The sequence below is a fragment of the Mesoplodon mirus genome, assembly GCF_964341445.2.
Source record: "Mesoplodon mirus genome assembly, chromosome: 3".
Taxonomy (NCBI): domain Eukaryota; kingdom Metazoa; phylum Chordata; class Mammalia; order Artiodactyla; family Ziphiidae; genus Mesoplodon; species Mesoplodon mirus.
The window spans coordinates 170,358,127-170,374,860 of NC_138978.1; the positions used below are offsets into that span (position 1 = coordinate 170,358,127).

At 47.4% G+C, this 16,734-nt stretch overlaps 1 protein-coding gene across 1 annotated transcript; it reads left to right on the top strand.

Annotated features, from left to right (window-relative positions):
* Positions 1–820: 820 nt before the first annotated feature.
* Positions 821–14,764, top strand: MYOC (myocilin). Its single transcript, XM_082614389.1, has 3 exons — positions 821–1,433; positions 11,878–12,003; positions 13,379–14,764. Exons 1-3 carry the CDS (start codon positions 923–925, stop codon positions 14,161–14,163), a joined length of 1,422 nt encoding a protein of 473 aa, XP_082470515.1. The 5' UTR covers positions 821–922; the 3' UTR covers positions 14,164–14,764.
* The last annotated feature ends 1,970 nt before the right edge of the window (positions 14,765–16,734 follow it).

A 16,734-nucleotide genomic window follows, 5' to 3' on the forward strand; every position in this document is an offset into this window, starting at 1 on the left:
GTGTATTTCGATTAAAAATTTTTTTGATAGTAGTATTTCAATATATGTTTCCTTTGCAATCCTATATATTTTATACATTTAAAAACATCTTCCTGAGGAGGCTTCCACAGATTTCATCAGTGAGATCAATGGCATTTGCATGCACGCGCACACACGTGGTGAGAACTAGTCTAGAGGCTAGCACTGACATTGGTGCCTGAGATGCAAGACTAGAATCAGAACGTCCTCCCAAAGATATACCAACATTTGTTTTAAAGGGAGGGGCGGGGGAAGAATTCTGCTTCTAACTGCTTTTAAAGTATTGCTGCTCCCTTAAGCCTGGAGGCATGCTGCCTTTGTATCCTGCCTGGCTGTTATTCATCTCTGTCACTGCTACAGGGACAAAGGGACTGTGTCTTAGGTATGGCTGTATCCCCGTTTTCTAGAACAGTGCCTGACACAGAGCAGGTTCTCAATAAAGTTTGCAGAGTAATGGAAATAAGAACTAGAAATAAATCCTTGTTGAAACTGGCACACAAGTAGTCATGCTGGATGAGGTGGGTATGTGTGCGTGTATGTGGGAAAACAGGGTGGGGACACAGGGACTGTTATGGGGATGTGGGGTGCATAAAGTGGGACATTCTTTTTTAAAAGAAATTCAAAACAGACTTCTGAAAGGTCATTTTCTAAGACTCTTGCTGGCAGTGTGAAAACAGCCCCCCCACCTTGTGCACGGCCTCACCCAGCCTCACGTGGCCGCATCATCCTCCCCCGACGCAGGGCTGCCTCCCCCAGTATATATAAACCTCTGTGCAGCCAGGGCAGGAATCAGCCGGGCCACCCAGCCAGACACCTCGCGGCGCAGGGGAGAGTTCCAGAGGGAGCCTCGTCCAGCCGCTGCTCTGAGGGCTTCTGTGCACATTGCTGCCAGTGCAGGCCCGAGATGCCAGCTGTCCAGCTGCTGCTGCTGGCCTGTCTGGTATGGGGTGTGGGTGCCGGGACAGCCCAGTTCCGGAAGGCCAACGACCGCAGTGGCCGATGCCAGTACACCTTCAGTGTGGCCAGCCCCAATGAGTCCAGCTGCCCCGAGCAGGGCCAGGCCATGTCGGCCATCCAGGACCTGCAGAGAGACAGCAGCGAACAGCGCGCGGCCCTGGAGTCCACCAAAGCCCGGCTCAGGTCCCTGGAGGCCCTCCTCCACCGCCTGACCTTGGGCCAGGCTGCCGCACCCTGGGACACCCAGGAGGGGCTGCAGAGGGAGCTGGAGTTAGCCTACAGCAACCTCGTCCGTGACAAGTCAGCTCTGGAGGAGGAGAAGAGACGTCTGGAGGCAGAGAATGGGGATCTGGCCAGGAGGTTGGAAAGCAGTAGCGAGGAGGTAGCGAGCCTGAGGAGGGGCCAGTGTCCCCAGGCCCGCAGCACCTCTGAGGACGTGCCACCAGGCTCCAAGGAAGGTAACGCCGTGGGGTGAAGGTGGCACGGTTCACGGAAACCTGTCACAGGTGGCCAGGCCTGTCCTTCCTGCCCTCTCCTTTCTCCTGGAGACCACGCATCTAGCGTGAGTCAGACAAATTAAGGAGGGCAAAGCAATCACCTTCACATGTTGCTAGTGAGTTAGCTCCTGAGAGTTCTGTTGAGGTTCGTGGTTCTGAGTTTGTTTTTTTTAATTTTTTAAATTTATTTTTTGGCTGCGTTGGGTTTTCGTTGCTGCGTGAGGGTTTTTCTCTGGTTGCGGCAAGCGGGGGCTACTCTTCGTTGCGGTGCACAGGCTTCTCATTGCGGTGGCTTCTCTTGTTGCGGAGCATGGGCTCTAGAGCTCAGGCTCAGTAGTTGTGTTGCTCCGCAGCATGTGGGATCTTCCCAGACCCAGGGCTCAAACCCGTGTCCCCTGCATTGGCAGGCAGATTCTTAACCACTGTGCCACCAGGGAAGCCCAGGTTCTGAGTTCTTGTGCCTACCCATGACAGTTTTCACAATCCATAGCAAAATGAGAAATATAAGGACCAGGTGAGATGCAAATACATAGGATCAGTAGAAAGTTGCCAACTATCCTTTTTAGAAAACTGTCCTTTTGTGAATCTTTGTTCAGAGATTGTTGATGCTTACCTTTTGTTGTTAAAATGACCTCTGTTTATGAAATGACAATAGATTTATGAAATGATGATAGGTGGTAGGGTTTTTTTTTTAAGTGTCCTTCCTTGGCAAAATAAAGAGGCAGCAACCCAGTGTGGGTTCCCTCAATATGTTGTTTTGGAAATTTTCCTGCTCTTGGTCCAATCTGAGAACCTCTGCTTTTAAGTCACTTTGAAGTGGCTTTTGCTACCTGAGATGTCATTCTGTTCATCCTGGTCCCTGCCAGGTGAGTCCATGAGTGTACACTGAGGGAGGAGGGACACTCTTCCCAGTAGCTGGGAAGAAAGTATTTGTGTCACTTTTTGTGAAACTCTGCTCCCAAATATTCACTGTTTAATAAGTTTTCCAATCATGAGGGAACAAGCAAGCAAATCCAGTTAGGGGACTATTAGTCTGGGCTCTTCAAAGATGTCAACATCAAGAAAGAAAAAAAAAGGGAGCTGGGGTGGGGGCCTTGTTTTCGATGAAAGGAGACTGTAGAGATGTAGTAACCAAAGGCAGTACATGATGCTGGAGTGGCCGCTGCATCCAGGCGGACAAAGCTACAAGGGACAGGTTTGGGATCCTTGAGGAAATTTGAATATAGACTGCTTATCAGGTTGTGTTATTGGATTAACGTTCAGTTTCTTGGGTGAGATATGGTATTGTGATTATGAAGAATATCCGTGTTCTAAGGAGATACATACTCAAGCACTTAGGGATGAGGCATCAGAATGTCTACAATTTACTTTCAAATGGTTTGAAAAGACTGTAAATATATAAAGAGTGAGAGAAAGAAAAATGATACAAATGCGACAAAATATTAGCAGTTGGTGAATCTAAGTGAACAACACATGGGGGATTTATTGTACTGTCTGTCAACTTTTCAAAATCTTTGAAAATCTTCAAAATAAAATGAAGGGAAATTATCTTCTAAAGAGGCTCTGCATGAAAGACAAAATCTGCACAGATGTGACACCAGAAAACCCAAGGGTCCATGCCTGGGTGTGACCTCGGGCAAGTCGTTTAGTCTCTGCACCTTGGTTTCTCATCCATAACGTGGCAATGAAAATTCCTGTTGTGAATAATGATTTCTGTAGGGTTCAAATGAAATGACTCTAGGTATAAAGGATTTTTTAAAATCCTGTATTGATAGAGTTGGAAGAGATCCAATTCTAAATTTTACAATGAAGGGAAGTAAGGTCACAAGATGCCAAGGGATCCCTGGTTGAACAGCTGATCAGTGATGGTGCTGAGACTTGTTGAACTTGAGCCTTTGAGCACAAATGAAAGAATGATTATTAATAGTTGTTCAGTAGTCGATCAGTAGTTGTGGCTCGTGGACTCTAGAGCACAGGCTCAGTAGTTGTGGCACATGGGCTTAGTTGCTCCACGGCACGTGGGATCTTCCCAGACCAGGGCTCGAACCCGTGTCCCCTGCATTGACAGGCAGACTCTTAACCACTGCACCACCAGGGAAGCCCTGATTTTATACTTCTTTTTGTCCTTTCCAGCTGCTCTACTTTTGAAATAAAGACAACAGCCCATTATAGTGAACTACAGACTTGGAAGCTCTTTTCTAGCAGTGGATTTTTCGTGAGCAGGAAATTACATTAGTACAAGAATGTATAGCTGGAAAGGGGGCCTCGAGAGCATCTGATGCCTCTGGCTCAATTGTGCAGATGTGGAACTTAGGCCCAGGGAGGCTGCTCAGAGGTTCCCGGTCACCAGCCCTCTAGTGGCAGAGCCAGGACTAGAATTCAAGCCCCTCCCCCGATGTTCAGTGGATCTTCAGGACCCTGACGTGACCTCTAGTTTATAGAACCTAAAGATGAATGACAGAAAAGATACATTTAAACATCAGGGAAAGAAGGCTTGGAACAAAAGATGTGCTTCAAGGTCCTAGATTTGAGAGTAAAGGGGTGTTTGGTGTGGCTGGGATTCAGGTGTAGGTGTGCTTTAGGCAGAAGAGGCAATAACTTAGGGATGGAGGGTGTGGGACTGAGGGCTTAGTGAGGCCGAGTGGCCAGAGGAAAGGCGTGAGGAAGTGGACTTTTCCTGACTCCACCTGTAATTCGAATTGTCACCACCATCTTCTTTTTTTTTTTTTCTTTTTGCGGTATGCGGGCCTCTCACTGTTGTGGCCTCTCCCGTTGCGGAGCACAGGCTCCGGATGCGCAGGCCCAGCGGCCATGGCTCACGGGCCCAGCCGCTCCGCGGCATATGGGATCCTCCCAGACCGGGGCACGAACCCGTATCCCCTGCATCGGCAGGCGGACTCTCAACCACTGCGCCACCAGGGAGGCCCAACACCATCTTCTTTATTGTGTAGTTATTACATAGAAAAAAAATGTCCTTGGAATCACGAAGTCACTTGTTTATACATGTGTGTGTGTGTGTGAGTTGAAATAATATATGCATATAAAATGTTGTAGTAATAATTCAGTAGTGAAATGTCTAGAAATCTTTTAAATAATCTTTTAAATCTTTTAAATAAATAGAAAATACAGATTACCAAAAGATAAACTAAAGCTGCTATGGCTCACAAGAGAAATCCCACCTTCCCCTTTATTTCTTGTCTGCTTTGGACTCTCAGAGAACAGAACCTGGGATGAGGGCTTGTGTGCAGTGTTTGTATGGGCCACGATCCCAGGGAGGAGAATCAGGGACAAGGGAGAGTGTGACAGGGAAGGAAAGAGAATCAGCCTGGGGCAGTGGGGGAGGGCCCTTCTCCAACTGGTCCCCATGGTGGGCAGCAAAGGCTGTACCCCATCAAGACTTCTGAGAATCTGTGTAGAATGCAACAGAGAAAGGGAGCATTCCTTCCCAGATTCGATACTCTGTTGGCCAGGGATCATCCCATGGGGTATATCACACTTCCCCGATCCACAGATGTGAGCACCAGGCTTGTTCTTGCAGAGGTTGACACAGCAATGGCTAGAAAAAGGTGGGCAAGATATGCAGGGAGGGGCACCAGAGTTGCTCAACACAAGTGCTGCACATTTCACTTCCTCACCTATAGGATGGGGAGAATAATCCCCCCAATTAGAAGTAACGTGGGAAAGCATCCAGCACAGTGCCTGGCACTGAGTGACCACCCAGTAAATGCATTATAGCTATGAAGGGCTTCTTTTGCTTGAGCTCCACTATTGTTTAAAAATGTCATTTATAGGGACTTCCCTGGTGGCGCAGTGGTTAAGAATCTATCTGCCAATGCAGGAGACAGGGGTTCGATCTCTGGTCTGGGAAGATCCCACATGCCGTGGAGCAACTAAGTCTGTGTGCCACAACTACTGAAGCCCGCACACTCTAGAGCCTGTACGCCACAACTACTGGGCCCATGCGCTGCAACTACTGAAGCCCATGCACTCTGGGGCCCACGTGCCACCACTACTGAGCCCGCATGCTGCAACTACTGAAGCCTGCCTGCCTAGAGCCCGTGTGCTCTGCAACAAGAGGAGCCACCACAATGAGAAGCCTGCACACAGCAATGAAGAGTAGCCCCCGCTCACCACAACTAGAGAAAGCCTGCACACAGCAACGAAGACCCAGTGCAGCCAAAACAAAAGAAAAAAAAAATGTCATTTATAGATCAAAATGTCGACGTGTACATATCATTTCTGTAACACGCATTGATTCCAGAGACAGTATATGTTGGAGCAACCCAGGACAGTAGTCTGCTAGCTAATCTTCACCTTCTAGAGTATTCACGACAACCTGTGATTATGTTGGCACCCTTCTTCTTCTTCATCCTCTTCATGTATATAATATTGACCTAACTTTTCAGGCAGTGATAGAAAATAACTACAAAAATCATTACAATGTCATTTGCTTATATATCTACATATAAGTATGTAAATAGGACAGAGCATGAAGAAAATATTTCCAAAATTTTATAATAGACATGAACTTCTCAACCGCATAAGGACTGAATTTTCATAGAAACAAACAAAAGCCCTAAAAATTTTTAGCTGTCTGATACAATACAGTCCTTAATCTTTTCATAACCTCTTTTTGTTTTTCTCCCACATTCAGAATGAAATTTGAGTGATTTTGAAACATTCCAGAGAAATTTTAGTTTTGTTACATTTTTACTGAGGATCATTTCGTTTATAGTTTGAGCTAAGAATTCTGAGGCTCAGCGGAATTGAGTAATTGCGCAAAGTCACACAGCTGGTACATGGCAGGACTGACTTAGGAAACTATGACTTCTGGCTCAGCCAGGCCCCTTCACGCAATGGCTTCCCTGCCTTTGGGCTCTGCATCCTCTCCCACAGGCTTTGCTTCTCACGCCAGGCGACTCTACTCTGGGAATCTGACCGTTGTCAGGTGTTCCTGGCTGACACAGCCAAGCAGCACCGAGCAGATTTGCAATCCAACCATCCCACCTGCCAACTGAGAACTGGCCTTACAGTCATTCTGGAAGCCATTCCCTGACCTTATGTTTTTTTGTTGTTTTTTTTTGCGGTACGCGGGCCTCTCACTGCTGTGGCCTCTCCCGTTGCGGAGCACAGGCTCCGGACGCGCAGGCTCAGTGGCCATGGCTCACGGGCCCAGCCCCTCCGCAGTACATGGGATCCTCCCGGACCGGGGCACGAACCCGCGTCCCCTGCATCGGCGGGCGGACTCTCAACAACTGCGCCACCAGGGAAGCCCGACCTTATGTTTTATTGTGATTCTTGTTTACTCCAAAGAAAGCACATGAGGTGTGGTTCTTGCAAAGGGTTTGGGGGTTAGGGGGCCAGGGAGAAAGACCCCCTGGTTAGAGCCCTGAGGACCTTGGTGGGACCACGAAAGGAACTGGGCACCAGCCAGGCACGTGTAGGGGAGGAAGAGCTGACGGGAAGATGTCTCTCTGGGAAAACCGCCTGGGAGCTGTGTGTGCATGAGCCACCCACTGGAATCTGAGTCAGCTTCAGGAGTGGGTCACCCCCTGAAGTGCTGAGCAGTGTAGAGCCTCTGGTAGCAGTCTCAGTTCAAGCAGGAGGCAGATACCACATAGCAGGTTAAGTCAGGGATGTTCAATATAAAGAAGTAACTGATGAAAGAGCAACTATGAGATAAAATAAACCCCACATGGCACCCTAGGGCTGAGGGAGGGTACAGAAGAAGGGCAAACTTGGAATAGGTTCCGACATCATTGAGGAAGGTGGGGTTGAGCCCATCAGAGAGCAGAGACCCTGGCCGGTGAGCCCAGGTGGAGGTGGAATGGACACCTCCTGAGTCTGGGAAAGGCTGCAGGAGCCCTGCAGAGCCAGTGTAGGGGCTTGCAGAGGTCTGCAGAGCACGGGGGTCCCCATGCAAGGACTCTGGGTACGGTGTTGAGAGGGTCGTGGAAACGTTATGGCCAGGCTGAGGCTGCAAGGTCACAGAAGAACCACGTCCTTGGCAAGTGCCTGAGGCAGAGCTCCACCAGATGTCCTCACACTCTTGCTGCCAGCCCAGCCCCCGCGGGACACTGCAGGAGACTGCCCCCCACCACTGTGTCCCTCTAGCGCCCTCTACTGAGAAAGCCTAACATCACACTCACTTTAAAGGAGAAATGTCTCTTTTTTCGAGAGAGCATCTATGGAAGGGTGCATTCAGCACTGACAGGCAGTACATTTCTAACTGACCCACATCCCCACCACAGGGTGGAAAGGTTCACAACTGCCATGACCATGGCACACGTGGGTTCAAGTCCTAGTCCCACCACTTACCAGCTGTGTGACCTTGGGCAAGTAACTTAACCTCTCTGAGCCTCAGTTTCCTCTTCTGCAAAACGAAGATCATAACATTCCCTCTTAGGACTGTTATGTGGAATAGGGCTCATGATAGCAAAAGCCTAGCACAGGACCTGGCTCATAGGAGGCTCTTAGTAAGTGGTCGCAATAGTTAAATTAGGGGCAGACTGCAGTTCTAAAGCCTTATTCTACTTCTCTAAAACTTGTGAAGGCACCAGATCACATAAATAATTTATATAAAACTGCTTTGAAATGTAGAAAGAGCCATAAATACCTGTTAATCATCTCTTTTCACAAAGAAGCTGTTTTTCAGTGCCAGTACTTTAAATGAAGTTACCTGGGAAAGTGCCTGTTTGGGTTTGTTTCCCCCTCACTTTTTTTTATTCCCTGTGGCTAAAGAGGGCATTTTCCTTTCTTTCTTTTCTTTTGGCTGCACCATGTGGCTTGTGGGGATCTTAGTTCCCCGACCAGGAATCAAACCTGGGCCCCCGCATTGAAAGTATGGAGTCTTAACCACTGGACCACCAGGGAATTCCTGAGAGGGCATTTCTGCACCAGCATGTGGCATCTTAGTTCCCTGACTAGGAACTGCACCCAAGCCCCCTGCATTGGAAACATGGAGTCTTAACCACTGGACCTCCAGGGAAGTCCCCCATTTTTCTGAATTTTCTTCTCATTGACTTGCAGGTGTGTGCCTCAATATACATCTTTTTCTCAGTTAAATTTCTCACTGACTGCTACACTCACAGAGTGAAATAATTTGTATCAGATGCACAGAGGAAGGAGCCAGGGGCAGGGGAGGGCAGGCTCACAGTAGCCCTTGATGGATGGCAACTGTGTGTCACAGAACTGAAGGGCAGGGAGCTGGGGTGGGGTGAGGGAACTCCCCAGCTTGGTACAGATGTCACTGCAGTATTTCTCTCTCACCTCACGTTACTTGACACCAGCTCCTATGTTCTGAGAGTTAATGGAAACAAAGTTTGAATTATCCAGAGGAACAGTGGTCTAAGGAAAGGTACAAAGGAAAGGAAAACAGCTCACCTCAGGGAACTCGCTCAGTGACATGACTTTGAGAAACGGCCACACTGTATGAGTCTCTGGTCAGTGTCAGAGGTTGGGTAGGCAAGGCGGGGGGTGGTGGCTTCTGACAGCCAGGAGTCAGGGCTCTCTCCTTGTGTTTTAGGCCTAAGAGATAAGTCAAGTGGTTGGGAGAGGCAGACAGAGGGCAGAGGCCTGGGCTTCAGGTTGAAGACAGCTCTGTCAGCCCCTCGTAAAGGAAGGGGCTTCCTCTCACTTACCTGTTCCTGGCAGCACAGAAGAAGAGGAGACCTTGGGCACCCTGTTCCTCTCGCATGCTGCCCACGCAGGTCCCGGACTGGTCTGGTCTAGGGAACCTACATCTGACCTAGTAGATCAGCCTCTGCCTTGGGTACCCTCCTAGGTCAAGGCAATCTTTAGAGGGAAGAACAGAGGAGTTTCCTCACCTCCACAGCTCTTCAGACAGGGAGAAGGAGACTCAAGGAACCAAATTAACTTCCCAGGACTTTTCAGCAACCATTTGGATGGTCCAACTGATCCTGGTTCCCAAAGTAGCCTGGAATGAACCCATGTCACTTCCTGGCCAAGAGGACTTTGCCAGATTATCCATTCCTAAAGGGAACCATGGACCAGCTGTATCTTATTCACCTTTTTTCTCCACATCTAGTCTTAACACTTAATAGGTGCTCCAGAGGGGTTGGCTGACAGGATGGATAAACAGCTTCCCAAGGCTGCGGACACCGAAGACCTTCCACATCCCTAGGGGTACTCCCAATTACCCCTGGAGTGTGGAGTGCATATCTAGGATGACCTCAGTTGGCTACACGTTTTGGCTTAGAGTTCATAACTGGTCACCTGGCCCAGTCTAGACTGAGGAACGTCCCAGGGTGTAAGCACGCACCCCCTCCAGGGCAGTCACACTCCCCTAGAGGCCAGCTGAACAGCTGCATGAAAGGCAGGGGTGGAGACTGCTGTGGGGTCGGGAGGGGAGGTGGAGGGGCTATACCTGAAGGCCACCCCCAGTGCCCTGGCCCAGCCCAAGCCTTAGCGCTTCTGAGCTGGGAGCTGTCCCTACCTCCTTACAGGGAGAAGCCTTTTCTAGTACTGTAGTTCACCTAAGCTGAATACCAGCGACTATAAGAGGGTACCTTGATTCCAGACATGTGAAAATGTGAAAGAATGTGCAGCTGAAGATGGATTAAATGTGGCACATCCAGGACAGTTAAGAGTTCCGTTGCCTGAGAGGTAAATTTAGAAGAGTTAAGCTAACAAGTGATGAAAGACAGAGAACGTCTTCCTGACTTTCTGGGCTGTGTGGGAGCCCAGCCTCAGGCATTGCCCTGACTACCCTCCCTGCTATTCTGCTGGGCTGGGGGCCAGGTCAGACTGCCTGAGACATTCAGCAAGAGAAAAGGCCGATGTTTTAAGCATATCTTTTTATTCTGATGCTTTGATGTCAGGGTCTTGCTGATAACAGGAGGGACTGCCCCTCAGAGGGTTAGCCAGTTCTTAAAGATAGTAAATGACTCACCTGTAAGCACACCTTTCATATACAAATGAACCAATTCGGAGCCTACACCCCACCCCCTCCTCCATCAGGGTCTCACACTCAGAACCACTATTCCCCTGCCCTGATCAATGGGGGCCAGGTACCAGACAACTAGGGACAGCTCCTACGCTTCAGAGCCTGCAGAAATTGTTCAGAGTAGCCAATCCTAAACCTGCTTACCCTGCCTCACTCATTCCTTCCCCTGGAAATCAAAATAAAGCTCTCACCCATGTTCCCTGATGAACCCTGGTGCTTCACCGTGTGGCCCTCTATGGGGTGGTGTCCCCCCTCCTCTAGGGATCTGTGAGTATAACGAGCTATCTTTTTAATGGCAATTGTCTCCTGATCTGTTGGCCTCACCATACCTGAACCATAATCCAACCTGCATTTTAAAACAGCTGCTCCTGTGGCTGTGCTTTTTCCTTGTATTCAAGGGCTGCTGTATGCCATAATCCTAAGTCAAAGTAGCAATGTGTGATACACTGTGATGACTTAATGTCTAACCAAGGTCACCCACACCTCTTCCCTTCTCCATGGCTCAAACCGTCCCCCAAATTCCTGTAGGAATCCTGCACACTCTCTTCCTTGTCTAAAATGGTCTTGGAAAGGGATCTGACAGAATATTTCAGCCAAGCATGTTAAAGCTTAATATGTTAGTTCTTACGGGAACACTTGAATTATGACAGGAGAAAAAAACACCTAAGTCAGGCAGAGAATTGTTAATTGTTGAATTTCTGGCGTCCCAGAAAATGCTAAGGATTTTCTCAGTATCCCTGCTTCACACCTCACCTACTCATAAATCAGACCTTCTAGTGGTAATTATTTTAATTTTGTACAAGCTCACTTTATTTTGAATACTCTACTCTGTGCTAGGCACATTGCTATGCAATTTATTATTTGTGAGCTTTTTATTATGGAATTTTTCAAACATTCACAAAAGTAGAGAGAATAGGGCTTCCCTGGTGGCACAGTGGTTGAGAATCTGCCTGCCAATGCAGGGGACACAGGTTCGAGCCCTGGTCTGGGAAGATCCCACATGCCGCAGAGCAACTGGGCCCGTGAGCCACAACTACTGAGCCTGCGCGTCTGGAGCCTGTGCTCCGCAACAAGAGAGGCCGCGATAGTGAGAGGCCCGCGCACCACGATGAAGAGTGGCCCCCGCTTGCCACAACTGGAGAAAGCCCTCGCACAGAAACGAAAACCCAACACAGCCATACATAAATGAATAAATAATTTTTTTTTAAAAGTAGAGAGTAATACAAACCCTAACATACCCATCACCCAGCTCCAACAGTTGTCAGCATAGCCCAATCTTGTTTCCTTGTCCCTCCCCCTCCCTGAACCCCATTTATTATCTTAAAACAAATCTCAAACATCCTCATATCTTTGGAAGCCTATTTAAATCCCATTCTCAACATAGTCTATCCTTAGGCCTCTTTCCTCACAGTACAGTTTTGCCTCTTTCTTTTAATATAGTTTCTAAATGGAATTTGGAGAACGTGGACTTTCAGGAATTGAAGTCAGAGTTAACTGAGGTTCCTGCTTCCCGAATCTTGACGGAGAGTCCATCTGGTCATCCCAGGAGTGAAGAGGGAGGCACTGGTATGGAGTTAAATTTCACCTCTTCTGTACCAATGTGGTCTTTATCTGTGTCTAGCTCTGTATTCAGAGTTGCTTAGCCCACTATGGGGGAGGGAGGTGGACAAATAACCTCCCTGGGAGCAGAGGCAGGACAGGGGAAAAGGAACAGAACCCCCTTTCTGCTCCCTTTCCAGGGCACACTGGCAGGAAGTTGGCCTTTCCCTAGCAAAGCTCTGTATCTTTTCACCTACACTTGGGATGGGGACTGGGCTGCACTGAGGGAAGATGAGAGATGTGTTTGTTTCACCCACTTGGTTGTCATATAGAATTGATTGCACCTGAAAAACAACATTTTTCAGTAGATCCTTCATATCTTTATCTTGGGGCCAGACAGACACCATGGACCATCCCAGCATAGTGTCTGTTACTAAAGGTACCTTTTCTGAACTTTAGGTATTTAGGAAAAGTACAATTGACCCTCTGAAAGGTGTTCCCTGAAAGCCTGACTTTAAGACAAGGACTGTGTCTTTCAGAGACAGTGACTATCCATGTTGTTGACAGTTATTGCTAGTACAGAAGGGCATGCATGAGGATGGAGAGTTTTGAGATATTCAAAATATGATTCTCTGAGGTATGGGCAACAAAGAGTTTCCACTTTCTGTAAGGAAATTGAGATGCCCATTAAAATACAGAGGTTTATTGTGATTCGATCAAATTTAAGTTTTCAACCAACTCTTCATTTAAAAAATCATACTGAGATTTTATTATATTAAAATGATGGCTGAAGTATGTGGTCCATTGGGGAAGGGCTTGAAAAACTTGTTTTATAGAGATTATTGTCTCATTTTTTATAATAATGAAATAAATCAGACATGAAAGTCATAAAGAGTAATGCAATGAACATCATGAGACGTTGCCCAGCTTAAGTCAAATATTACAAATACGGTGTGAAGCCCTCTGTGAAGCCTTCATCTTTACAACCGATACCGAGTAGAAGTATTTATTGAAAAGAATCCACGTATAAGAGGACCCATACTGTTCAAACCCATGTTGTTCAAGGGTCAACTGTACTTTGATATCACACAGTGATCATAGAATATTTACTGGGCATTTACTCTATACCAAGCACTTAACATGTATAATTACATTTAAAACTTACCACAGCTCTACTACCCAAAACACTACTCTTATCTCCCCTTACAAATCAGAAAACTGAATCTTAGAGAGCAAAGTAACTTACTGAAAGTCACAGTAAGTGACAAAATAAGGTGATGCGTGGCAAAGCCTGGTTTAAACCCAGATGGTCTGTCTCTGGGGTTCTCACTTCTACCGGCTCTGCCATGATTCCACATTGTGGAAAGATGGTGGCTATATGGTGTTTGTTTTAATTCACCAGGATGTGGAGAACTCATTTGGGTAGGAGAACCTGTCACTCTGAGAACAGCTGAAACACTCATGGGCAAGTACGGCGTGTGGATGAGAGACCCCCAGGCCGCCTACCCCTATACCCAGGAGACCACGTGGAGAATCGACACAGTGGGCACAGACGTCCGCCAGGTTTTTGAGTATGACCTCATCAGCCAATTCCTGCAGGGCTACCCTTCCAAGGTACACATCCTGCCCAGGCCGCTGGAAAGCACAGGCGCCGTGGTGTACCAGGGCAGCCTCTACTTCCAGGGGGCGGGGTCCAGAACGGTGATCAGATACGAGCTGCACACCGAGACGCTGAAGGCTGAGAAGGAAATCCCTGGAGCCGGCTACCACGGGCAGTTCCCCTATTCCTGGGGCGGCTACACAGACATCGACCTGGCAGTAGATGAGACAGGCCTCTGGGTCATCTACAGCACTGAGGCGGCCAAAGGCGCCATTGTCCTCTCCAAGCTGAACCCAGAGAATCTGGAGCTGGAACAAACCTGGGAGACTAACATCCGTAAGCAGTCAGTCGCCAACGCCTTCATCATCTGCAGCACCTTGTATACAATCAGCAGCTATTCATCGCCTGATGCTACTGTCAACTTCGCATACGACACCGTTACCGGTAGCAGCAAGGCCCTGACGGTCCCGTTCAAGAACCGCTACAAGTACAGCAGCATGATCGACTACAACCCCCTGGAGAAGAAGCTCTTTGCCTGGGACAACTTCAACATGGTCACCTATGACATCAGGCTCTCCCAGGTGTGAAAAGCCGCCAAGCACTAGCAGAAAAGGCAGAAGGAAATGATGTTGAGGGTTCCTGAGGGGAAAGCCAGCCAGCCAGCCAGCCCATGCCCATGCAGTTTTTCTGGCTTTCCAAGCTTGCATTAACCCAGAAGAATGTGCATGGTCACCATGTCCAACTGGGCGGGAATAACAGTCTGGGGATTTAGATGATTCCACGTTATAATAGATAGTCTTTTCTTCTGTCAGCTTTTAAAGGGATATTTAACCAAAATAGTTTAAGTTTTCTGGTGATTTGAGGCAAAAGCTATAATGCATAGTAGTTTCTTCATGAAAACCACAAAGCTTTTGATAAATGGTCCTCAATGGCTAAATAACATATGTTTGGAGAATAGTTTGGGAAAAACATGTTTCCCCACGTGGAACCTGTTCCATGCATCGCCTGCTCTTGCATGTTGCCTGGTTACCATGAGCTATAATAGCAAGCAGCACTCCTAAAGGCAGAGGAGCAGCTACTGCGGCAGCGCTGAACATATATAAAATGTGTTTACTACAGTTGGCTTCTAATGCTTCAGGTGGGATCCAGTTGGATATTACAGCAACTTTGCCCCGTGAAATAAAATAATCTTACACAATATTCTCCTTGAACTTTGTGAGATATTTTGCTGAAGAGAAGAGTACAGATTCCAACCATCAGATAATTCCTTTGGGTTGGGAGGTATGATTACAGGCTGCTAAAGTTTTGGTGTGTGTGTGTGTGTGTGTGTGTGTGTAACTGAGAGGATTATGCCTGGTTTTGAGGTGTTGCCCACAATGACAGCAGGCAAACAGTGGAATCCATACCTCCCTACGCCCATCTCTTGGTGATTTTGGTCCTTCAACAATCTTTTCATCTTTTCTCCAACTTACCCTCTTGCACCCTAGCTCTATTTTGGTTCTTATTTGCTGTCACAGGTATGAATTTCATAAGCCATAACCTCAGGTGAGCAGACCTAAGGAATTTAATTACCTCTTTACCTAAATTTAAATACCTCTTTAAAGGTCTAGCTCCAAAGACTGTCACATTCTAAGGTACTGGGGGTTAGGACTTTAACATATGAAGTGGCGGGGAGACAGTTCAGCCCATAACAACTGGGTATTACCACTCTATTCCACTGGTAGCAAACTCTTAAAAACTAGAAAACCCGGAAGTCAGAGTGCATGAAGTCATTCACCCTTCTAAGGACAGGTAGCTGCCAGGTGTTGAATGAAAAGTGGAAGATGAGACACTTTTGGGTGATGAGATGAGTGGTCACAGCACACACATAGGTAAGGCCTACCTTGCTTGTACAGCCCTGCCCACGTTTCCTTTTCTTTCCCTCCACCAGCTACTGCTTCTGGCTTTAGGATAGAAGAAGAGGGTGATGGAAGGAGGAACAGAAGGGAGAAGGAAACTCTTCACTTAGCTTCCAGGACATAAAACTCCTCCTCCATTATGAATTTCTCCTTCTTGGTTTTTATTTGTTTGTTCTGCTGGTTCTTCCTTTTAGTCTGTGTTAGTCAGGGTTCTCCAGAGAAATAGAACCAGTAGGAGATATATAAGTATAAATACAGATGCAGATATAAAAAGAGATTTATTATGAGGAATTGGCTCATGCAATTGTGGAGAAGTCCCACTGTCTGCCACCTGCAAGCTGGAGACCCAGGAAAGCTGGTCCAAGTTCAAAGGCCTCAAAACTAGGGGAGCCAATGATGTAAATCTCAGAGCAGGGTAGAAGACCAATGTCCCAGTTCAAACAGGCCAGCAGGGAGCAAAATGGGTGAATTCCTCCTTCCTCCACCTTTTTGTTCTTTTCAGGCCCTAAAGGGATTGTATGATGCCCACCCTTACTACGGAGGGTGATCTACTTTACTGAGTCCACCAGTTCAAATGCTAACCTCATCCAGACACACCCTCACAGACGCATCTAGAAATAATGTTTAATCTGGGCACCCCTTGGTTCAGCCAAGTTGACACATAAAATTAACCATCACATAGCCCCAACCTCTTAAGATTGTAGCACCCCAGGGCTCACTTTAGGGTTTATCTACTCATTCGTCTGGTGATCTCGTCTAGCATCATGACTTTAAATGCCATCTCTATGCTGACAATGCCTCAAATTTATATCTCCAGCCCAGGCTGCTCCTGAACTCCATATTCATACATTCATTTGCCCACTTGACTTCTCCATTGAAATGTCTGTTAGGCGTATTAAGCGAGCAAGAATGGAATTTCTGAGTTTTCCCATCTCACCCCCTCAGACACTCCAAATCTACTCGTCTTGAAGCTGATGGAAACTCCATCCCTCCAGTTGCTCAGACCAAAACTCTTGGGGTCATCCTTTACTCTTCTCTCTCACAACCCCTCATCCAATCCATCAGAAACTTTTATTAGTTCTATCTTCAAATATATATATCTAGAATCTGACCACCTTTCTCACCATCCCAACCATTACTTGTCCAAATTATCATTGTCTTTTTCCTGGATTACTACAGTAGCCTCTGAAAGGTTTCTGTTTCCTCCTGTCGTACAGCCTGTCCTCCACACAAACAGCCAGAGCATGCGTTGCCTTTTCT

Coding starts and splice junctions, on each gene's coding strand:
- MYOC (XM_082614389.1), top strand. CDS start 923: ATGCCAGCTGTCCAGCTGCTGCTGCTGGCCTGTCTGGTATGGGGTGTG. Junction 1,434..11,877: donor GCCACCAGGCTCCAAGGAAG/GTAACGCCGTGG, acceptor CTTTTAATATAG/TTTCTAAATGGAATTTGGAG. Junction 12,004..13,378: donor GAGTGAAGAGGGAGGCACTG/GTATGGAGTTAA, acceptor TTAATTCACCAG/GATGTGGAGAACTCATTTGG.